The sequence below is a fragment of the Amphiura filiformis genome, chromosome 6 (genome assembly GCF_039555335.1).
Source record: "Amphiura filiformis chromosome 6, Afil_fr2py, whole genome shotgun sequence".
Lineage (NCBI taxonomy): Eukaryota > Metazoa > Echinodermata > Ophiuroidea > Amphilepidida > Amphiuridae > Amphiura > Amphiura filiformis.
Window position 1 is genome coordinate 68021408 of NC_092633.1, and position 26030 is coordinate 68047437.

The 26030-nt window shown below is 33.9% G+C and overlaps 1 protein-coding gene across 3 annotated transcripts in view; it reads right to left on the reverse strand.

Moving 5' to 3' along the window:
• Positions 1 to 26030, reverse strand: part of LOC140155905 (diacylglycerol kinase delta-like) — a 204334-nt gene that overhangs the window by 59581 nt on the left and 118723 nt on the right. For all 3 annotated transcript variants that reach the window (XM_072178914.1, XM_072178912.1, XM_072178913.1), the window contains exons 4-5: positions 2951 to 3031; positions 1238 to 1342 (exon numbers count right to left, since the gene is read on the reverse strand). In XM_072178914.1, the coding sequence (XP_072035015.1) occupies positions 1238 to 1342; positions 2951 to 3031 (186 nt within the window). The remainder of the gene's footprint in view (positions 1 to 1237; positions 1343 to 2950; positions 3032 to 26030) is intronic.

Consider the following 26030-nt stretch of genomic DNA (forward strand, 5'->3'; position numbering starts at 1 on the left):
CCTACTGTCGGATGAAATTATCACTCATGGCAAATCATGTCTGCAGTGAAAATATCAGAGCCAGCCACTTCTTGCAACCATGCACTGTCTCCATCCGCTAAGCACTTGCATGAAATTATGAGTTTCTATCCTAGTTAGCCTAGGGAAGTACTGCTCCACTTCAAATAAAAAGACCTTACAAAATTACAGCTGTAGGTTGCTGCAAAGTCTAAATAAATGCATTGCCCAAAATATCTTCAAGACCTATTAAACCATTATATTTAAGTGGAATGGTAGAATGTCTGGCTTCATATTCTCCATAATTAGGCCAATTAAATGTCAGTCCATCTCCTGGTACATATATTTTTAGCACGATATGGCGACGGTTCAATTATTCACGATTATATTCAGACTTTCTGTCATTTTCAAGTGATGGTGAGTGCTGCTCCACTTTAACAACTAGATCATCTTTGCAAAATTGTCAGGTAATAATAAAACTTCAAGTAGCACAGGCACGGTTTATTTGGATTCACGTTAACATATTTCAAGGAAATAAATCAGTTTTTGTCGAAGTATAACTTTGCTGTTGACTTTCTGCAGCTTTTCCACAGCTACATCTTGTCTGGTCACAATTTCTGGTCTGTTGAACAGATATTTAAGCTGCCCACACTTTTTATTATTGCCAAAAGTTTTTTGACACATTTTTAAGCAAATGTGTAAAATCACAAATTGCAATAAAACAAAAGACAAACCTGGATCATGGTTATGTGTATAAAGCACTATACATCAAGAGCTATATATCTTAAGTCTATATGATACTTTGAAAGAAAGCTTCTTAATTAGCTTTTGGATTTGTTGATCAAAAACTCCATACTGATTTTTATGAACATTCATTCGTCTGTGTTTGTTATATTAAATGATTAAAGTTTAAAACTTTTGATCCAAACACAAGAACTTATTCCTACCTGGGAATTTTCAGAGAGATCTCCATCTTTCATCAGCGAGAGTGTGACAGTATTGTGTATCATCAGGTCATGACCTTCATTGACCTTAGACTTGACCTCAGCCTCTTTATTTGCCACATTTTCTGACTCTTCGAGAGAAAACCCCACCTACTTGATTTCACCAGTTTGTATAAATGCTCTCCCTCCTCTAACCAGAGTTCTGCGTCCGTACATAGAAAGCATCATATGGTAACAAAATGCAGTTCTACTTCAATGTAGTGTCATTTTCTTTAAAACCTGCAATGCTTACTTACCTCATAAAAGTCCTTATTAGAAGCAGACCTGAGGGCGCTAATCCAGTCCTCCATTTCCTTCCTCGAATCAGCGCAAAGGATCAAAGTTCGGAATGGTGTTATTACCTATCACATAGATAACAGTAAAATAAGATTATGAGATTACAGTCTCCTTTAAGAATATTACCGTACTGACGCGAGTATAGTCCAATCTTCGAGTAAAGTCCCACTCCAAATTTTTCGAAAAATTTCAGAAATTAAAAAAAATCATTCATAGTTGACCTAAAAAAAATTTTTAAAAAAAATAAATTTCAAGATGTTTTGTATTTTTAATATGAAAATTGATACTTGGTATTCATGTCATAATCTATTAATGATTTCAAAATGCATTCAAATTCAATGCATTTTGAAATCATTAATAGACTTTGACATGAATACAAATTATCAATTTTCATATTAAAAATACAAAATATCTTGAAATTTTTTTTTTTTTTTAGGTCAACCATGAATGATCCTAACATTTAGGTCTAGGTCCAGGGACACTACAAAACCGAAAAAATAAAAAATAAAAAAATATTTTTTTTTTTATTTCGAGTCTAGTCCCACCCACAATTTTGAAAAATGTTCACCCAAAACGGGGTGGGACTATACTACAGCGTCAGTACTGGTAAGATCAAGATGAATACATATTACACCAATGCAGAGAACTGTTTTCAGCCAAACAACAAGTACAGTTCTGAACTAAGAAGCACAAGTACTTCAAGCTCCCGGCACGTAATTACGTGCCGTGAAATTGGCCGCCGCGAGCGTATGCATATTCCTTGTTCATAAAATGCTAAGTGCTGCTGATTGGTGGTGAGTATGTTACTATGTACTCATGAAAGGAATCGGGCTCCTAGTTTTAAAACAAATCATTTAAGAAATCACTGTTGCAAAGCACGGTTGTTATATATATATCATCCATCTTATATACTCCACCTTGGCAAACAGATAAGGCAAGGGTAAAGCTGTGAAGCATCAAAAATCTGTACCTAATGACGCATTTCATAATGTGGATACTTGGTTAAAATTCAACAGGCTGAAGTGGTCTGATGATGAGCATCAATTAATAATGTGTTGGATCTGTCAAAGTCAAGTGCGGCTGAGACAGAGTGAGAGTACACTTGAGAGAATGAATTACATTGGCTACAGTGCAAATCTCAATTGAATGAACACAGCCTGACATAGTGTGACCATTTTTTGCGTACACTGCGTGATGTACGCCAGCATGTGTGTGCGTAATGCGGAAGTGAATCCAAAAATGTCAATGCACTCGTGATTGGTTAGTATTGTATCCAAATCCAATGTTGTGCGTTCGCTTTGTAGTTTGAAATATGTGAAATACGGTCGCGGTTGAATCGAATAAAGCTGTTGAAAGCTGTGTTCATTCAATTGAAATTCCTAGTATAGATATAGTACTTATATTGTGTCTTGATGTAGCTACCACCTGTGTGGTGTAGTAAACTAAACTAGTTCATTTCTTGGAATTTATGAGTGTGTCAATTTGAATAGCAGGTGGTTCTGCACCCTCTATCTCTCTCTATCCCCCCCTCTCTCTCTCTCTCTTTCTCTGCTCTCTTTTAAATTGAGTTGACAAAGTCATCCATACAGCACTTTTGTTTAAATATAGTAATTTTAGGCTTTAGAACAATCAAAACAAAACAAGTAAATTTGAGTATCCTCAATGCAACTTACTCTAAATGTATTGTTAAGGTTCTTGGTGCTATTCTCAGCAAGGCTAATATCGGTGAGATCCACCTCTTCAAAGATGTGTGACTGTAAGAGGAAGAAGAAAAAATGTATAACACTGATGAATGGCATATCCAGTAAACATGTCACATTAGCAATGATATAACAATATTGATAATACAGCAGATCATGATCCTGCAGTTGTTGGTTTGAGCCTCAGTTGAGATGCCAAAATGGGCAAAATACCTTGAATCATCACTCCACCCATGCATAGCGGGGAGCTGTTAGGAAAATCATCGACCTACGTACCAAGAGATGAATGCATTGATGACGATGATGAAGCAAACTGACCACGACTATATTTGCATCTTATCTCCACCCAAGTAAGATACTTTCCCATCACCAAGGAAGGAGTCACAAGCGATATAATCTCAATTTATTTATTTGCTGATCACACGTAATCAAACGTGCAGTATTTGATAGGCAATATTAAGTGGCGACCCTCAAGTACCTGGGATATTGCATTCCTTGACAGTTCTATCTTATATAAGTTTCCAATGCATATAGCATACTAGTCAAGAGGATACATATAGAATTGCAGATCCATATGTGATGTGATAAGCAAAATCAGTCAGATGCAGAAATACTGATTTTCAGATATAGCACCAAAGGAAATAATTTCTTTTGTTGCATATTGTTTTGGAAACACTTCAACTGTTCATATCTTTGGAACTATGTTCAATTTCAATGGGGGGTTTTCTGCCAAATGAAGCTTTACAAATGATTGATGCAATAGAAAACTGAAAATCAAATACTAAAAGTATGCCCGACTTCAGACTGATTTTGCTTGATCACGCCACACATATAGTTGTAATAAAATTAAAATTATCTTCTGAAGAGGATACATGTTTTAGAAAGCATCTAGTATTGACCTTTAGCAATAATGAAAACATTTGATGCGATATTCATGGTTTCCAGTTGCTTTGTAACCATCAAATTCTTATTTCCTAATTGCCTCATTATTGATGCTATTCACTCATTATCTGTGGCTATCCTCCCACGTAATCATGAAGACACAAATATTACATTAATTAACTTCAATCACTGTACTTTGTTTGGTTTATAATTGGCGAAAAAAATGAAACTTATAACATTGTGTATTGATATAGAATAGCATGCACTGCGTGTGGGCGTAACACCCACGCTAGTTGCCCATTGTGTAATGCGTGACTGGCGCAAGCTTATGCAAATTTATGCAAGCGTAAGTTGGGACTTTATTGACTTGCAAGGTAACAAAAGCCATATATTTTTCATCAATTATAAACTGAACAAAGAACTACAATGAGTAGCCAAATAGTAGGGTTTCACCATAAATACGGTAATACATGATAAATACGGTAGTATGATTACTCCCGAAAAATAGAGAATGTGATAATTTTGACCTAAATAATAATGCCTCAAGAAGATAAACAGCTGCAGTAATAGACTACTGACTGAACTAACACCATTTGACCCAGTTTAGCTGTCACGTGATTGGTTGCTATTTGTATACAATTCATAAATTTGGCCTTGTCAACCAATCAGCATACTTGTCTTAAAACTGTTCGATAGCATAGCTATGCTGGTTCGATGTAGCTTTCAATGCCATGGATATAGACTGAACAATTGAGTGTAACATGGTACCAGTATTCATACTTGCAACAAAGCACACGTTTGGTCTCGCAGTGTGGTTGATTTTCCAAAAAGCAAAAAAATGGCATCCAAAGATTTTCAAGAAAATGCAAAATTCATCAAACTAAATACATTCATCTGAATATGGCCATGGAAAAAATGAAATTGGGTGTAACACACCCAATCTAATTTTGTATCAAGTTATTCATGTATTGTATTACGTATATCAAATTCAATCAAGAAAAGGTGTAAATTCACAGAACTGAAGTTCATCTGAATAAGGCCATGCATGAAAATGGCTTTAGGTGACCTTACCAACACTAATTTTGAAGGAAAAAAGTGTTCTGAGCAAATTAATACTTTCTTTCAAATTTTCATAAAAAAGCACAAATTTCACTTCATACATGTGGGGAAATTAAGAATACCAGAAGTTTATAATAATGTCTAAGAGGCTCAACACTTTATTGGTTAGAGGGGGCAATTGGTTTAATTGAGACGCAAAGGAGGACAAACAGTAACCCAAACAAGGAGGACACCACCATGACAAAAATGGTGTTGCCAGTTTGCAACAATCACAGAACATTTACTCAGAAAACAATAACATTAATAATAAAAGATATTGCTTCTCTAAACAATCACCTAGCTGGTTGGCAATCCTATCCACAAGCAAGCTGAAGCAGTCTTCGTGCATAACTGTTGGTGCTACGTGCAATCCGAGGCAATTGAGCATCAACTTCTATGGCATTAAGCCATGTCAGCATTAACTGGATGCATTATTTACTTCAAAAACTATCAATGTTTAATTGATAAGAACACTTTTTTATCAATTCATCCATAGTTGTACAAATACTTATGTTCACAATGACCTCCTTGGTGGCTGGCATGAAGCTTTTATAAATAATTTGCTATTTACAACACAATTGTGAATCAAGTGAGACAAGAAATTCAAGGTGACAAGACTAGAATTAATAAAATGACAATGTCAACACTTCTGTGCTTAGGAACTAGCCATGTGAAGCTTTTACATGTGTAATCTAAAACCTATTCTGTAGTACTAGTGATTTGTACCATTGTCAGCTGATTGATGTAAATACTAACATTAAAATTAAGGTGTCTTAGACCTACTTTTAAAGTTTTCCCATCATTTGGATTGTGTTGCAAAACTTGTCAAAAAAGGCAACAAGAGTCTCTGTAAAACATCACAGTAACTTTTTTTTATCATTGTCCCCTCTAATGCAGGTTGGCCTGCATGCCAAATGCAGCCCTTGATGATGTCCAATGCAGTCGGCAAAGCTCTTTCTTACAAAGTGACATTATGAAAAACAAAAGTTACATAATGAAGAGAGGAGGTGGCCTATACCATGCTTCACCCCTAGCGGGGTAAAAGACAATGAGAGTCTGTAATTTGCATGTGGCCCTCAAGTCCAAAATGTTGGCCATCTTGCAGTCACGAAACACCATGTATCAGAAATGGAATTGAATATCTTAAGAGCAGTTTCATAAGTGGCCTAGTTATATAAACTTTCATACTACATTACCTAAGAAGGACTCGTATATTGTATTAGCTAACACCTTTATGGATATATATAACTTATAATAAACATAACTTTTCACCAGGTTTGACGTCACAAATACTACATGTTTTCATGTTATAATTAACTTACATATATTTGTGGTACACAACATCATGAATAATTTATATTTTCCTATATCATATTAACAGAATGACACCGCATTACCCTGACACCTAATTTGTGCATTGATACACAGTATTCCACACCATGGTTTGATATTTACTCAGTTCTTCTCAACCACAATTGACAGATTTCAAGTGGACATGCCACTTGCAGTTGTCAAAAAATATTGAAATGTATGATATTTGTTCCTCAAATTTGCTGAGTAAGGATTCTGTTTATATGATGTAACATTCCCAATGCAGTATAGGAGTTGGCAGGGACTCTTAAAATGCATTGATATATTCAGCAGAAAGCAATGTAAACATTTCAAATAATAAATATATACATAAGTAGGCAGCAAAGCATGTGATACGTATGATGCTATCTTCAGTAAATACACACAATCTACAGTAGATAGTAAAATACAATGTGTAATGGTATCTTCAGTAGATAGTAAAACACACAATATGTGTGTTGCTATCTTCAGTAGATAGTAAAACACACAATATGTGTGATGCTATCTACTGAAGATAGCAGTACACACAACATGTGTGGTGCTATATTTAATAGATAGTAAAACACACAACATGTGTGTTGCTATCTTCAATATATGGTCGTATGTCATGAACTGGGTACGCTAAAATGGGGGATTCATTACAATTCAACTTTTTTTTCAAGTTTCATTCAAGTTTATTCTTAAAGTACTTGACTATGTTCAAAGTATTTGGTATCAATTTTTTCCTAGAAGTCTGCTCTACAAAATAAAACCATTTGCAGCCCATTTGGACAAGTATTGTTAGAGTTATAGTAAAAATTCTTCAATTAGGTAACGGGGGATTCGGCAGTGGGGGATTCGGCAGTGGGGGATTCCATAGACATTACACACAAACAGTGCTAAAATGAGCCGCCTATAAATTTTTTTAAGTAGAGAAGTGGAACACCTGTGGGGCTCTGATTTCACATGCACTTCACTGAATGATAGATCTAACTTATGATGCAAACATAATGTGCATTAATGCAATTAATTAATTAGTTATTGGATGTTAATTAGATACAAATTTTGACCACTTTTTGGCAATGTCCGGCCATTCTGCGCTCGTACTTATCCCATAAAACCAGGTAGAAGCTTGGATTAACTTAATTTTAATTTAAAAGGAATATCTCCTTTTAATAACAGTTTGGTATTTCAAATATATAAGATAAAGAATTAAGCATTTATTATCAAATTTAATGACTGAGTAGAAGTTGTTTGTCACCTGAGATCAAATCTGTTGCATTTGAGCGACAAGTGTAGGGAATTCAGTATGTGAAATCAAACAGGAAAGGGTGTATATATACAAACAAGCTAAGCATGATTCAAATGTGGTTATTCCAACAGGTTGTGTTCTTTATGTTGGAATAGATTGGATATGATACATGAAAACAATAAATTTGTACTTCAGGTTCAAGACCAAGAAGACATTATGTGCTCAATATCCGCCTAATAATATACCATATTTAAAGTCACCCTGTATAGTACCATTTTGCATAGAGATGACAAATAATGTATTTAACAGTGTACAAAGGGCCATTTAATTACATAGAAGAAAATGAAGTTTGTATATTTCATAACTACACTTACTACATTAAACCTGTTTGATTTTGATGAATTTTGTACTAATGAGTCAAACATGCACAGATCACCCTGTATAATATGTTGATCACCCTGTATACTTAATATTTGAGTATAATTGTGGGCAGAAACCCATGACCTATGTATTTCTCTTTCTAATTTACATTTTCAGATGAAATATACATGTAGGACTGCTGCTTGAATAAAGCAGTTAATCTTCAAAATAATTTTTTTGCATCAAAAAATATAGGCGAATTTGACCACCCTGTATGTTCAACACAGAACACCACCAGTTGCCCACTTTATTATTTTTTTGTGGGCCATTGTCCTATCTTTCAATATCAACATCTGTTTTGACTTGCACATTTTGGGAGAAAAAGATGACCCAGGTATATCAAAATTACAAAATATGTATTTTTTTTATTTTACACCTAATAGGAATTTTACCCACCCTGAATATTGGATCTCTTTTTGGCATATCTAACATCCTTGTAGTATAAGCTTTCCAAAAATGTATACTTGTATACACTTTAAATGTAAGGAATAAAAGTTTTGCTTACTTCAGTACATATTGGTGACGTTTATGTCATTTTTCAGTGTGTAATATTTTTTGTACCCAGTTCATGACATACGACCATATAGTAAACACATACTATGTATGGTACTATCTACAGTAGATAGTAAAACATACAATATGTGTGGTGCTATCTTCAGTAGATAGTAAAACACACAATATGTATGATGCTATCTTCAGTAGATAGTAAAATACACAAGATGTATGATGCTATCTCCAGTAGATAGCAATGCACACAATATGTATGATGCTATCTTTGGTAGATAGTAAAACACACAAATAAGCGGTGCTACAGATAGTAAAAAAAAACAATATGTGTGGTGCTATCTTCAGTAGATAGTAAGGCATACAATATGTATGATGCTATCTTCAGTAGACAGTAAATCATGCAATATGTGTGGTGCTATCTTCAATATATAGTAAAACACACTCATACATATTGTATGCATTGCTATCTACCGAAAATACCATCATGTGCTATCTTTAGTAGATAGTAAAACACACAATATGTACGATGTTATCATCAGTAGATAGTAATGCACACAGTATGTGTGGTGCTTTCTCCAGTAGATACAATATACATACAATATGTATGATGTTATCTTCGGTAAATAGCAATGCACAAAATATGTATGATGCTATCTTCGGTAGATAGCAATGCACACAATATGTATGATGCTATCTTCAGTAGATAGCAATGCACACAATATGTATGATGCTATCTTCAGTAGACAGCAATGCACACAACATGTATGATGCTATCTTCAGTAGATAGCAATGCACACAGCATGTATGATGATATCTTCAGTAGGTAGCAATACACACAATATGTACAATACCATCGTTAGTAGAGAGCAGTGCACACGATATGCATGATGCTATCTTCAGTAGGTAGCAATACACACAATATGTATGATGCCATCTTCAGTAGATAGCATCATGCATATTGTTAGCATTGCTATCTACCAAATATAGCATCATACATATTATGTGTATTGCTATCTACTGAAGATGGCATCATGCATATTGTGTGCATTGCTATCTTCGGTAGACAGCAATGCACACAATATGTATGATGCAATCTTCAGTAAATACCCGGTAGCAATGCACATAATATGTATGATGCTATCTTCTGTAGATAGCAATGCTAACAAAATGTAGGATGCCATCTTCAGTAGATAGCAATGCACACAACCCAACATGTATGATGCTATCTTCAGCAGATAGCAATGCACATATGTACAATACCATCTTCAGTAGATAGCAATGTATAAAATATATCTAATGCTCCCTTCAGTAAATAGCAAATGTCAGGCTTATTTATCAGCATTTTTCAAAAACAATATTACATAGTGGATCAGATAAGTGTAATATTAGTTCAGACAACAGAACATTTGAATTACCAAGTAACTGGAGGCCCATGACACTGAAAAACAAAATGGGAGTGTAAGATTCTGACTCTTAATTAGTTGAGTAATGTATGATGCTGTCAACAGTAGATAGAAATACACACAATATTTGTGTATAATACTATCTTCATTAGATAGCAATCTATAATTTGAATTTGGGAGGTAGAATTCTTATTCCATTGTACAATGAAATCCTGTACCAGTTTAAGTGCATAACCACTAGTCATGAAATAAGATGACTGAATAATTGAAGTGCTTATTTGCTAAAGTAGAGCACCGCAAACCTGAAAGGTAAGCTAACATATGCAGTGGTTTACTCTAGACTAACAAATTGCTGTCATCGAATGCTTCAAAGTAAAACATGTACGAGTATACTCATTTAACAGATGTGTGGAAATTTGAATTAAGACCATGCAATGCTGAAGAATACCATACCATTGTATTGCATCATAGAAAATGAATTATGCTGTTATTTAACAATCTTATTGAGAGATTGTGTTTATGCATAAGCCGGGAAAGACACAAACGTCTCACTGCATTTGTTGACTGAAAATGAAACAACAACAGTAATAAACCCTGCTCACAAATGTATGTTTGCCATTTCTGGTACTAAGTAAATAAATTTGGATCAGTTCTCCAAGTTTTGCAATAGACATATAATTATAATATTCAGTACACACCCATACCCCCTTCACACACACACCCCTATACCCACTCCTCCCCCCTCCCCACAAACTAGAAAATTAAGAATATACTTTTTAACTTGGAACTGTAACTTGTTATTGAAAGATAATGTACAAGACAACATGAAATAATGCATGATCTAACTGCATGCTTTTTACATGAAGGATAAACCTGATTTGATATATATGACCCATGCCCCACTTATTTGTATCACTTAATGTACATACTTACAAGTTATTTTTGGTAAACAGTCACTTAGTAACACAGTCAGACTGACATACATACATATCATTCCCAGTTTTCTTCCTGCAATCATTTACTGTTACAAAGAACTCAATCTTGTGACAATGTGATTTTCAAATAAGAACAATCTCCTGATTTGTGAACTGATAAGGCTCAAGCAACCTAGATGGTTCCAAAGCATGGTTGGTTAAAGTAATGACGTCAAACACTGGGAAGCTAATGTGGGCAATTAACTAATAATGTCAGAGAAAATAGAAAAGCCTATAAGCACTATTAATTTCACTAATAGCAAATTCATTAGTACTGCAATCTTGATTTAGTCCACTAGAATTCGTAAAATTGCCCTTAATGATCTGCAATTCTTAACACGTTTCACAATTTCAAAGTAAAAATCTGTCTTTTTAGTACTTAAATCTGTCATTTTAGTACTTTGGCATATTTTATCTATAATAATCCTCAATTTAATTTCCAATAATTAGATCAATTTTTATTTGCTGGAGGTTACTATTTAGCACATTGCTTTAATGATCATAAATACCACATCCTTCATATCCAGAGCTTGTTAAATCATCTTCTGTCTTTTTAATTAGAAAATTTGCATAACATATGACATCAGAAAGCTGGACAAGCAACAAGATACTTCCTTAGCAACAGTTTAGTGGGGTGTGTTTAATGATCTAATCATGCTACAGATGACAACCTAGAAATTCTGGTGTGGATACTACAGAAACAGGTTTCAACTGGTCTCAGGGAACTAATCAGGATGGGCGACTAAAAAAAGTGATAATTCCAATTCCAAAGTGGTATATAATTGAAGACCGAATTAAAAAGACTAGTTTAGGCCTGACGTCAGGGCAAAGGCGCAACATGATTGGTTGCTGACCTGCGCAGTACAGCATTTTTAGTCTGGTTGACAGGATGTCATATGCAAACTAGTCTTTTTAATTCGGTCTTCAATTATAGCATCTAGTAGAAGTAGGCTCCATTTTGTTTCCTACATGATATTATTCTTGTAATACTTGGGTACAAAAATACATTTGTTACTATATTTACAATTTTAAATTAAAAGTAGATTATAACATACATTTTATAGAAAACTGATGGAATATGATGGTGACTGTTGAGGTATCAAATTGTTTCTCATTGATCATAGACGAAGGGATCAACAGGCTCAAGAAGAAATAGTTACAAAATGTTTCATTACGTTCAATATAATTGTTGTATTTGTACACTACTTGAAATCACAATCTTGAACATTAAAATAAGTCTAAATCAAAATGTACTATTCGTTAGAATACGGCAACTACCAGACCCTGGATGCAATGGGTGATTATCAAAGTTTTTTTATCCTTTTACAACATTCCGACATTGCCCCTATGCAGTCTCCAGTCTCCTGCTGGTTCCAGTCTGGACGTGCGACACACAAAACCTACTAACTCCTATGAAAGCTATTGTCACACTATGGGAACCAACATGGCTCTCCAAATCATCATATATCTTACTTCATCATTTGGAAAAAGATGCATGCCTTCTAAATTCACTCGCAAGAAAATACAGTGTCTGGAGAAATTTGAGAGAAATAGTTGATACGAGGAAACTAATATCAAACTTATAGTTTGAGAGAAACATATCATATTATTTGATAAAAGCTTTTTATAAAACCACAAATTCTAAGGTTGTTGTTATTGTTGATGTTAACATAAAAGGTTTTTACCTTTTAGTCGTAACTATAAACACTAAACTAATTAACTTTAATTTATACAAAACAGTAAACCACTCTAAACCGGTCGCTTTGCATTTCAGATCACTTGGAACGAATACTATGAATATTTAATCAGTTATTGTTTACAAACTTGCTTAGTTGTCACTTGTAAGCATCTAAATCAGTTGCACAGAATCCAATTAAAAGACCTCCATTATTTAACTAGTCTATTATCATGCTCTACATCAAGCATGAGAATGAATCTTAATCCTAACAGTACCAGGTACTACGAAATACTACTTCATATATGCCGGGGGGCACTTGTATTTCAAGGTGGACACCATGCTCGTTTAAAAAAAAGTAAAAAGGGTTGTTTTTCAGCATTGGGCCAGTACAGCGCTGTACCTGTTTAGGGTGTCAAAAATGCCAAAAATCAGGAAAAAGGGTATACTTTTCCAAGCAAAATACTTGCTTAGGGTACCAAAGTTTAATGGCAAAATAAAAAAGGGTGAAATAGGCTATGTTTGGCTTCTATCAGAACAAATCGTAGGGTAAAACATTAAGAAACATCAAACTACTTATAAAATACTTGTTCAGGGTATGTTTTGGACGCAATGAGTAATACTCGTTTAAGGTGCGTTTCGAGAGTCCATACATGAGCATGGTGTCCATCACATAATGTAAGTGCCCCCCCCCCGGATAATGCACTGTGCGTGCATGCATCCCAGGTGATATGATGACGCAATCACCCTAAGTGATATAGGCACGCTTCCGCTGGCCAGGCAAGCGGAAGATGTGTGGCTAAGTGTCGCCGGCCTAGCGCTTGGCATGCAAGGGATCTTGGGTTCAAATCCCACCCAGAGCAAACAACTTCTTTCTTTCTTTTCTCTCTTTATTCCTTCCTTCTTTCCCTTCCAGTTGCCAAAAAGTCCTTAGGCCATTAGGGTTAGGTTACCATTATTGAAACTCAATATAGGTTTCATTAACCCTAACAGTACCAGGTACTACAAAATACTACTTGATATATTCACTGCACGCGCATGCATCCCAGGTGATGTGATGATGCAATCACCCATAGTGATATATAGACACGCTTTCACTGGCCAGGCAAGTGGAAGAGTCAAGAAGTATGGCTAAGTGTCGACAGCCTAGTGCTTGGCATGCAAGGGGTCTTCGGTTCGAATCCCACCCAGAGCAAACAACTTCTTTCTTTCTTTTCTCTCTTTATTCCTTCCATCTTTTCCTTCCAGTCGCCAAAAAGCCCTTAGGCTGTTAGGGTTAATGAAAATAGCGGAAAATAATGAAAAAGGGGGATGTATAAAAAGTCCAAAATGCTCCAAAACAGGCTCAAAATAAATAAGTTTTAGGAAATTAGGTTAAAAGAATCACAGGAATTTCTGTTTAAACAGGAAATAAATTCTGCATGTATGCTTGTGACTAACTTTAACGACGAACAAGTAACTTGTAAATTATGACACTAACTTTTCTTTGGGTAAGTTACACACAAATTACATCAACTTGCAACTTGAGCATACAATGATATTCTAATTTAGGCAATAGATTGAAATTGAGTCTTATTAAGGTGACAAAAATATACTTTTAGAAGGTGTACAACTTACTGAGTAAATTGATATTGTTACTTAATCACTACATTTTCCTCATAATGAAGACTTATATTTTTGAAAGCATGGTACACGTATATGTGACCCAATCTGATCCACTCACGCCAAAGTTGGAAATTTTGAAAATTGAGTTACTACCATTACTAACTTGCTCAGTACATACAATTACTGATATTGAATCCCCACTCTTGAATACTTTGTTATAAAGTTATGAACCTTTTATATGTCCATTTTATTATGTTTTTTTATTGTTTTTTCTCCTCACTTTTTGCTTTTATCTCAGTTTCAGTATTGCCAACTTTAGCTTGATTGGACCAGATTATGTAAATGTGTTTTTTTTTAAATCTAAGAAACATTATTGGTGAAAATAGAAATGGCATGGTGCATATAACATGTTCCAATGCTTTCAAACATTATATAGCAGAAGATCATGACACAATAGACATAGTAGACACCCACTGATTCAATTTAAAGAGCAACAAGATTTTATTTCATGTCTTTGTATGTGGTAAATTAAACCTTGATAACTTTCCCTAATAAGTGCCTCCTGTAGATGTTTCCAACTTGCATCAGTATAAGTACCTATTAAATACAATATATAAAATTAATTGGATCAAAACAGCTAAATCAAAGAAAAATGATCTAGTATAGTAATTCAATTGCATTGGCTATGTCATTTGATCTTTGTCATCCCTAATCAATGCAAAGTGCAATGATCATAAGTAAATTAAGTTTGAATCTGGGGCTTTTCAAATCTAAGAAAGCCCCTATACATAATGTAGAGTTCAATGAAGAGAAAAAAGGTTTCCTAACGATGCTACATGTTTTTAAAGCCAAGTCCTGGGGAAAAGATAACAAAAACAATTGCGCATCGGGTTTATGCTCAAACCCACAATGGTCCCGGTCCTGAGACCAGTGTTCCAGCGACTTATGCCAACTGTGGACATGCCATTTTAAGATTAAGTCACCCCCCCCCCTCAAATAAATGCCCCCACCACTTTTTTCAACCAAGATGTTTCAAAAATGCAGATATTTCCATGCTATCTTGTGTAGTAAGCTTACCAAGTTGCGCACATGGTCGATAATAGCGTCAATAATTGGCGAAAATCTGGATCAGAAACCCAGAAGTGAGCCAGAAGTCAGTGTTTCTAGTTCATAGTTCATCATTTTAGCGTGTTTTTAGTTTACCTAATGATTTTAACGGGAATTATCGTTCTAAAATTGACCTTGAATAAACGCCCCCCCTTGGGAAAATGTAACGCCGGGCGTTTATTTGACTAAATACGGTATGTGTACATTGGTGTGATTGTGAAATCACATCATGCGTGATGCTTACCCTCACAGCCTCTACAGATTTTATGCTGTTATAAGACTTCCCTAAGTGCCCTGAGTGCTAATTAGGCCCAATATAGTATTCTATTAATAAGTTTTATTGATGTTTTCAAAGCTTTGCTTAAAGCTTCAAATTCATAAACAATATTATTATTATTGAGACAATGAACCCAAAGCAGCGGTTCTTTGATATGTGTGTTATATGCATTGATTTTTGTCAATGCACAAATGCAAAATTGTGTTTGCGTATTACGATGTGATGCACACATATCTACACAGTGCTGGCTTTGTCAATTTAATTAAAGGCGCCATATTCTATTTAATTAAGGTAATTTTCTAATACTTCATAATAAAATACCATTATAAGAACATTGGTTTTATGATGTTTATAATGAGGTTATTGACTGATATGATTATTTGAAGTGCAAATGACAAAAATAAATCCACTTAATTTCTTTCCTATCACTATGCACCCCCCTCGGGTCAAGCATCGTCTTGGTGATAAATTTAAATGGGAGTATGCACTGTTTTTTGTCATTTGCACTGTCAATCATGCCACTGTTTTCTGTGTTAAAATTATATTGAGTCATTAACCTTTAAGGGATCTGGAATGAGCGTTTTGAGCGTTTCGACAGTATTTTTTGTGGGACATTAGAGCACATCAGACATATCGATTTGCATTCTGAATACGAAGAATGTCTTTCTGATATCAAATAATTTTCATTTTTTGAAATTCACGATATAATACAAATTTTATGTCAAATTATTAAAATTTGATATTTTTCACATTTTTGATATATAACAGTCCTCAAAGTCAATTTTATAAATCTAATGACATATTCTTAAAGTGTATGTAGCTGGGAGGAAAAGCCGACGATCAATTGAAAAATTTGACCTTTCATATTGAAGATATGGATTTTTTTCCCAAAAAGACTTAATTTTTTTTTTTTGGTGTTTTGGGAAAAAAATCCATATCTTCAATCTGAAAAGGTCACAATTTTCAATTGATCGTCGGCTATTCATCCCACCTACATACACTTTAAGTATAAATCATCAGATTCATAAAGTTTACTTCGAGTACTGTTAAATATCAAAAATATCAATTTTTAATTATTTGCCATAAAATCTGTATTACATTGTGAATTTCAAAAAATCAAAATTATTTGATATCAGAAGGACTTTCGTCGTATTCAGAATGCAATTCGATAGGTCTGATGTGTTCTAATGTCCCACAATAAATACTGTCCAAACGTTCATACCCCACCCCTTAATCTTGTCACTACAATTTATGCTTTGTTATCAATATTAGTTTCAAAAGTCAACATTCATATCCAATGCGGAAGCAGAATACTTGAAAGCATCATTAGATATGGCTCTTGTTTTAGTTAACATTTGCTGTCTCAATAAACCGTTACTTTATCAAATATCAAGTGCTAATTTAACAAGAGTTTATACAGGCTCATTTCCATATCAAATACACCAAGCTTCTTCTAAATAATATTGACATTCCAATTTTTGATAAATTTTGTAATTGTGTACTGCAAAGGAAAGAGGAAACAAACTGACAGACACTTAATATTATGACTTATTTATTATTCATTATTACTATAAATATAATTCACTATATCTGATCATGCACAATTCCAGGTATTTGTGTGGTTTGCATTCTCATCCTCATGCACGCTTTTGAAAACGTGAGCACTGTGTAACAGTAATATTACAGACATTTCAATTCATCAGAAAATTGATAATACAAGTTAAGGAAATTGCCTCCTGGACTCAGATATAGGCAAAAGGGTTTTTTTTAATTTCCCACTAATTATTAATTCAAACACATTTTGAAAGTTAAAAGGTTAAAGGGGTATTTCATGATTTTAGCGTCCTCTGCTTAGGGTATTGTTCAATAGATATCCATGAAAAAAAACTTTTTTTTTCAAAAATTTCAGTTGATTCGGAGTTTGAATTTGTGAGTTACACTACTTACACATAAGTATATGTATTACAGTGTGTTGTAATTTCAGGCTGTCAACAATCCCAAAATATAACTTGAACAATATCTCTGTCAAATGGCCGAATCTGCAAAATCGTTTATGCACACATACATTATGTAGCCCTAGGTTTCTGATAATATACAAATCTCAACTTTTTTGAAGTTGGAGGGGATGAGACCGTGGATCACAAAGTGCCCATATGAAGACACAAAATAACATCGTAGTGTTTTGGATTGTATGACTCTCATTGTATAAGATCCACAAGAAATATTTGTAAATTGCTAATAAGATGATCACACACCACAAACCAAAGTTAAGTCAAGATTATATTATTTTATCCTTACAGCAAGGTTTTCCTATCTAGGCCAATTTTAATCTAAAAACTAGAATTTTGTGGTTTGTAAATAAGGTGGTCCTCACACAGAGGTGTGTAAATAACAAAGGTTTGAAAATACAAATAATATGTAATATCCAAATAAACTCATTAATATTCATAAATAAGCAATAACATGGCACAAAACTATACAGCACATCAGGCCACCATATACTATCACCATACCAGGTTTGAAGTTGATTGTCTTTGGAATTAAGCTACAGAGTTGATTAATGAAAATGTAGGCAAAATATACAAATCAGCTCATTAATATTCATAAATATGCAAATAAAAGGACACAAAACTATACAGCACAAAAGAAAACATAGATCTTCAGATGCAAGTTTTTACAATTGAATGGTGAATTGAGTCCAGTACAATTTTTTTAATCTTAACTAGCTTGCAATTCATTCTTTCCCCAAGATCCAGCCAAGGAAGAACAAGAATGTTACCCCTGACCAGGATTTGAACCCGAGACCTCTGGGTATCTAGCTAAGTGACACTGCGTATGTCAACACTTAATCAATTTTGTACCAATTGTCAATGACATTCCCTACCTCATCACACTCTTTGAAGTTTTTTGTTTTATGGCAGCGAATTCACTAACCTTAAAGATGTGTATACCAAGGCCCAAGCACTCATTAACTGCTATCTCTGTATGATATTCCAACATTTGGTTTGCCAATTATCAGCATATGAGTGCTGCCAAATTATTTATGCTATCTTAAAGGAGCATTAGTACAGCTGCCAGGCAGCCAATAAATCTTACAACCAGTACTAATGGATACACCAGCCACTCAAGGTTCCTGCACATTTGAGGAAAATAACCTCCCATGAATTCTCCATGATCAAATAATACATTAAATACATACTTTAAGCAAAACATTTTGCTGCATTCCCAAGTATTTAAATTATTGAACTACTCACCCCAACTGATTCCTGTATTAGCCTACTGATTAATGAATTAATAATCACCATCCATATGTCATGGATATAGATTTGAAATTCAGAAGGAACACAATATATCAGAAGAGACTGGTGTGAAAAAGTCAGGGCCTTCTTAGTAGACATTCTTTACAAGTTAGACCAAGAGCACGAAGGTTGTATTGGTTTGTACAATAATTTACCATATGAAGGTTTTAAAGTTTCAACAGGATGCTGTGGAATCAAAAACCTACTCGCAGTCTATAACATTAAATCAACAAATTATCTACTATATATTTCTTTATACTTATTTAGCAAAAGCAGGACTGGTGCCACTGAGGGGAAAATTAAGAAATTGTATGTTAAAAATAATTTGTGGCAGTCCTATTAGCATACCGAAGACAAAAATCTGGTGCTTGTATAACGATTCACACATTAAAAAAACAATCTTACAATTCATATTAGCATCCCATTAGAATTTAGTCAAGTGAGTGACCTCTGAGCAAATATAAAGCGATTAGACTGAAAAACATGCACACATATAGAATATGCTCCTTAAGCTCCTTGCAAATCAATTACAGGTTAATCAACTGCACATTACTTGTTGTGAGAGAAATTGGACAAAAATGCATGTGTACTGAGATGTTGATGCGTTTAATGCATGGGTCCAACAGGGGGAGTGCATTAGATGCATCAACATCTCAGTACAAGTGCATTATTTTGTTCATTTTCTGAAGCAACAAATAATATGCAGTTTTTAATCTATATCAAAAGAGAAAAATGTGATTTAAGCTGCACATAGTATGCAAGTGCAACTAAACACTATTAATACACTAAGCATATATTTTTCTAACCACTTTTCTGATCAGCTGCTTTATATAGGACTGTTTAAACTCATTTTATTTATTATTTTGTACAAGTTATGCAAAAGACAGGTTGTCATCAACTTCATAAAGACAAAAAAAATTAAGACTACTACACAACAAAAACGGCATTCACATGTTTGATATCTGATAAAAACATTGTTATCAAGAGTGCTGTTAGAATAGGTAAGTAAATTATCATAGTAAACATATTAAAGCCTCAATTTGTGAGATATATTTGTCAAAACATGAAAACTTCTAATTTTGGATCTTTCTTTCGACATGAGAGCACCTCAGACGTATCGAATTGCATTCTGAATACGAAGCATGTCTTTCTGATATCAAATAATTTTCATTTTTTGAAATTCACGATATAATACAAATTTAATGATAAATTATTAAAATTTGATATTTTTCAAATTTTTATATATAACAGTCCTCGAAATAAATTTTATAAATCTAATGATATATTCTTAAAGTGTATGTAGCTGGGAGGAAAAGCCGACGATCAATTGAAAATTTTGACCTTTTATATTGAAGATATGGATTTTTTCCCCAAAAGACCTATTTATTTTTGGTGTTTTGGGAAAAAAATCCATATCTTCAATATGTAAAGGTCAAAATTTTCAATTGATCGTCGGGCTTTTCATCCCACCTACATACACTTTAAGTATAAATCATCAGATTTATAAAGTTTACTTCAAGTACTGTTAAATATCAAAAATATCAATTTTTAATGATTTGCCATAAAATGTGTATTACAATGCTAATTTCAAAAAATCTAAATTATTTGATATCAGAAGGACATTCTTCGTATTCAGAATGCAATTTGATATGTCTGATGTGCTCTAATGTCCCACAATAAATACTGTCCAAACTTTCATACCCCACCCCTTAAGGGCTGTCAATTTTTTTTGGAAAGGGGTGGATAATGAATATACTGGGGAGTCACAGATTCTTTACATTTAACAATCAAAATTTTCACATGTTACACACACCTTCTGTACAAGCGGGGACACATTTTTGACCTTTTTGGAATAATTTGTTTTGGTCTGTGTGTGTGTGAAAGGGGGTCATACAAATACATTTTCAACCAGAGATAAGGAGGTCATAAAAGATTTCAACCCAGAATAGGGGGTCATAAAAATATGACTCCGATCACCAACATATTCATAACCCCCAGTAGTAAGTAATTAGTATGCAATCAAACCCCCTTTGGAAGAAAAAATGACTGCCCCCTTAGCCCTCACTCAGGACCACACAAGACCAACATAAATGCAAGTGCGATATTTCAATCCATGACATATTCCTCGAAGATTCTCAAGCTATTACTTTGCCGGTGCTCTGTTTTATATCTCCTCTATTTGTTATGAATATACATGATATATCAGCTATTTGTTAAGAATATATCATAATAAAGCTGTCAGCGAAACCAAAGGCTGAATTAACTCATATATCTTAAGACGATTCTTGATGTCTTGATCGCATTCTCATCAAATTGAAACTTTACATTTGCACTATATCTTGAGCAGATTAAAATACAACAGAATAACTATAATCACAAATTTAGCAATGACAATGACAATAATATTACTGTAATACAGCATGCCACATAATTTGCCCCAATCCCCACCTACAAGTGACTGTCATAATTAGATTGTCTGTCGTCTATCTCCTTCCCAAATAAATCCTTGTAAACCTACAATACAACACATATGGTTCAAAGAACTCAACAATATTGATAATTATGACAACATTCCAGCTTACCTTGTGATGTGTTTATTCTGTTACATACACACAAATCAGTTTCTTCTTATCCTAGTCTCTGTCCTACTATAATGTGATATTGATGTGTTAAATAGCCCAAGTGATAATTGCACTCTACTCTGTCTCGTTACCGCCGTGATTCTGTCTGTTTCACTCCCACATCAGTACACACACAAACAAGGCACGTGAATGCAGGCAGTCATTAATACTGAATGGATTGAAAACAAACGCATCACCCCACTTATCTAGGTCATCCTCCCAGGGATGTTTGTCCACTAATAAGCATGGTATTTTGAATATTTCAGACATAGAAATTGAATAATTGAGGAACTGATAAGAACTGGCATAATATTTTGTGGGCAAAATGAGCCTGAGGATATATTTTGCAAAATTATAGGACTTTTCTAGTACAATATCATCTTGAAAAACAAATTATGATCATCACCATCATCATTATATGAAATTTTATAACTACCATGAAAAATACCTTAATCATGCTATCACTGGTATGTATTAAAAGAGCAAAATTATTTGGATTTCAGTAATTTGATCACCTTTTTGTAAGGTGTGTGCGAGAAGGTCCTATACAAATGCCATTTTTGGTAGATTATGAAAATATAGGTATGCACATTAATTTCATACACACAATATGTACGAGCTATCTTCGGTAGATAGCAATACACATGATGTGCTATCTTGAGTAGATAGCAATACACATGATATATGCTAATACACATGATATATGCTATATTGAGTAGATAGCAATACACATGATATATGCTATCTTGAGTAGATAGCAATACACATGTTATGTGCTATCTTGAGTAGATAGCAATACACATGATATATGCTAATACACATGATATATGCTATCTTGAGTAGATAACAACACATGATATATGCTATCTTGAGTAGATAGCAATACACATGTGCTATCTTTAGTAGATAGCAATACACAAGATATGTGCTATCTTGAGTAGATAGCAATACACATGATATATGCTAATACACATGATATATGCTATCTTGAGTAGATAGCAATACACATGATATATGCTATCTTGAGTAGATAGCAATACACATGTGCTATCTTGAGTAGATAGCAATACACAAGATATGTGCTATCTTGAGAAGATAACAATACACATGATATGTGCTATCTTCGGTAGATAGCAATACACATGATGTGCTATCTTGAGTAGATAGCAATACACATGATATATGCTAATACACATGATATATGCTATATTGAGTAGATAGCAATACACATGATATATGCTATCTTGAGTAGATAGCAATACACATGTTATGTGATATCTTGAGTAGATAGCAATACACATGATATGTGCTATCTTGAGTAGATAGCAATACACATGATATGCTATCTTGAGTAGATAGCAATACACATGTTATGTGCTATCTTGAGTAGATAGCAATACACATGATATGTGCTATCTTGAGTAGATAGCAATACACATGATATATGCTATCTTGAGTAGATAACAATACACATGATATGTGCTATCTTGAGTAGATAGCAATACACATGATATGTGCTATCTTGAGTAGATAGCAATACACATGATATGTGCTATCTTGAGTAGATAGCAATACACATGATATATGCTATCTTGAGTAGATAGCAATACACATGATATATGCTATCATAAAAAGTCTTTCCGTAACCAGCACACATACTTTACATCTAGCATCTCCTCTCTCGGTAAGTTAAGGTTTTGCTTTGGTTTTTATAATATTCCCATACTCATTATGTTTTGTATTGTTGACTTTATACATCATAGCATCAGAATTTTGCAATTTTTTGCATCATCAGTTTGTAATATAATACCTTTTCTGTATAATCTTTATACATGAACATTGTTTCTGGTCTGCTCAGGTTTTTGATTGTATAATATTTTCTTGTAATGTAGGGATTTATTGCCTGGTATTTATGTATCCTCTCTCTGTTTATTCATTTAACAGTTTGCCTATGCCTTGATGAAGCCCTGAGGGCGACAGCTTGGAATTAACGTTAATGTTGCTCAGCTACGTTGTCGTCTATTCAAATTTCTTACGCCTATACAATATTTCACTTAATGGATGAACCAAGTCGTAAAAAGCCAAGACCAAATCTCTCACACTATATATATATATATATATATATGACATGATCTTAGCAATACACATGTATGATGCTATCTTCAGTAGATAGCAATATACACAATACATATGATGCTATCTTCAGTAGACAGCAATACACACATTTATGTTTGATGCTATCTTTGCTATAAATAGTAATAAACAATTCATATGATGCTATCTTTGGTAGCAATGCACACAGTATGTAGGATGCCATCTTCAGTAGATAGCAATGCACATTGTCACACAATATGTATGATGTTATCTTCAGGAGACAGCAATGCACAATATGTATGATTGTATGATGTTATCTTCAGTAGATAGCAATGCACACAATATGATGTTATCCTCAGTAGATAGTAATGCATATTGTCTGTCACATATGATGTTATCTGCAGTAGATAGCAATGTGCACAATATGATGTTATCTTCAGTAGATAGCAATGCACATTGTCACACAATATGTATAATGTTATCTTCAGTAGATAGCAATGTGCACAATATGTATGATGCTATCTTCAGTACAGAGCAATGTGCACAATATATGTGGTGACATAGAAAGTAAAACACACAATATGTGTGGTGCTATCTTCAGTAGATAGTAGGGCATACAATATGTATGATGCCAACTTCAGTAGATAGCAATGCACAAAATATGTATGATGCTATCTTCAGTAGACAGCAATGCATGCAATATGTATGATGTCATCTTCGGTAGATTGAAATGCACACAATATGTATGATGCTATGAATATGTATGAAGCTACCTTCAGTAGACAGCAATGCACATAATATGTATGCCATCTTCAGTAGACAGCAATGCACATAATATGTATGATGCTATCTTTAGTAGATAGTAAAACACACAATATGCAGGATGCTATCTTCAGCAGATAGTAAAACACACAATATGTATGTATGATGCTATATTCAGTAGATGGCAAAACACACAATATGTGTGATGCTATCTTCAGTAGATAGTAAAACACACAATATGTATAATGCTATCTTCAGTAGATAGTAAAACACACAATATGTAGGATGCTATCTTCAGTAGATAGTAAAACACACAATATGTAGGATGCTATCTTCAGTAGATAGTTTTTATAAACCCAACATTTTTCTGTGAAACATTTATTTGTGCTTGCTGGGCAGAACTAATGTATATATCTTCAGCTGAATAAATTTTTACTATTTGCTGCTATCAGGACTGCATGTATACAATGCTAATAAATTTCCAACCCACAAAATCTGTGAATGCCCTGCAAGTAGACTTGCAAGGCTTCATCACCTGATGTCAAGGAACAAAACAAACTAATGTTATGCTTGCATACATAACCAATGGCGTTTGAACCAGTTCACCAATTCCCATGTGAAAATTACAAACACGCTGCAAGTTATAATGGATGAAGTGTGACGTGTGTTAGCAGGACTCAACCAACAATTTTAGTAATTTCACATATTGTACTTGTAAAAATCATATCAAAATGTAGTTTACAGTTCTGGGAAATTGTGAACCCATACCCATGATAGGATGTAGCGTGACTGTGAACAGCGATGAAAAGACGTATTTAAGTGAAATAGATCAGCTTAGTTGCTATAGTAATGCCAAATTTGATCAACAACATTAGCTGCACACATACAACTGTAAAAAACGCTTAAAAGTAAGTGGTGGCCCTAGGGTCGGTTACTTCAAGCGGATACACGCAGTTGCTCTGCAGCCAACATGATGATGTCAGTTTCATAGAAAACTAAATTGAAGTCTTAGAAATTAGAATGACTAAATTGATTAGTTTTTGTGCAAGAATACCAAATCCAGCAATGACGTAAAGATGTAGAATGGTTCAGCTGACTTAACACACTCTTCTTTGTTTATTTAGCTTCAACTGGATTTCAGGTTTCATTGTAATTCATCTTTATTGAATTTCAAACATTTGATTTAACAGTTTCTGTTTTGTCTAATACTGATTAATAATAAATGAAAGGGGCATTCATGCCATCCATGAAGTCAATACCAAGAAGACTTTCTTGTTTTTTAGTTGTACAAAATGGGGGGGGGGGGAAGTCCTAGCAGAACATAGGGTGCCAAAATTACACATAAAAAGAAATCATACAGAGAAAATAACTTTCTTCGTTAACTCAAACAAAAAGAAAAAAGAAACTGTTGGTTTTATTTTTGCCTGATGTTTCTGAGACACATTTTTGGTGAAGTGATATTCAAAAACTATTCGTCGGCCTCCATTTCTTTTTGATTCTGTGCACACATACTAAAACCCGTATCTATTTGTTTGTAAAGATCATATCATGACCGTATCTTTTTATTCCAGAAAATATCAGTAAAGAAATATATAGATAGAAACTAACCAATTTGTAGGCAACAGGTCACTTCTCTTTTATATTATTATGAAACCAAAATAAAAGTTACAGCAAGCAAGTATTATTTGATAACTTTGAATGCAAATTTAAAGAATATCTTGAACAAGTTAATCATTCCTTTTGCTCAA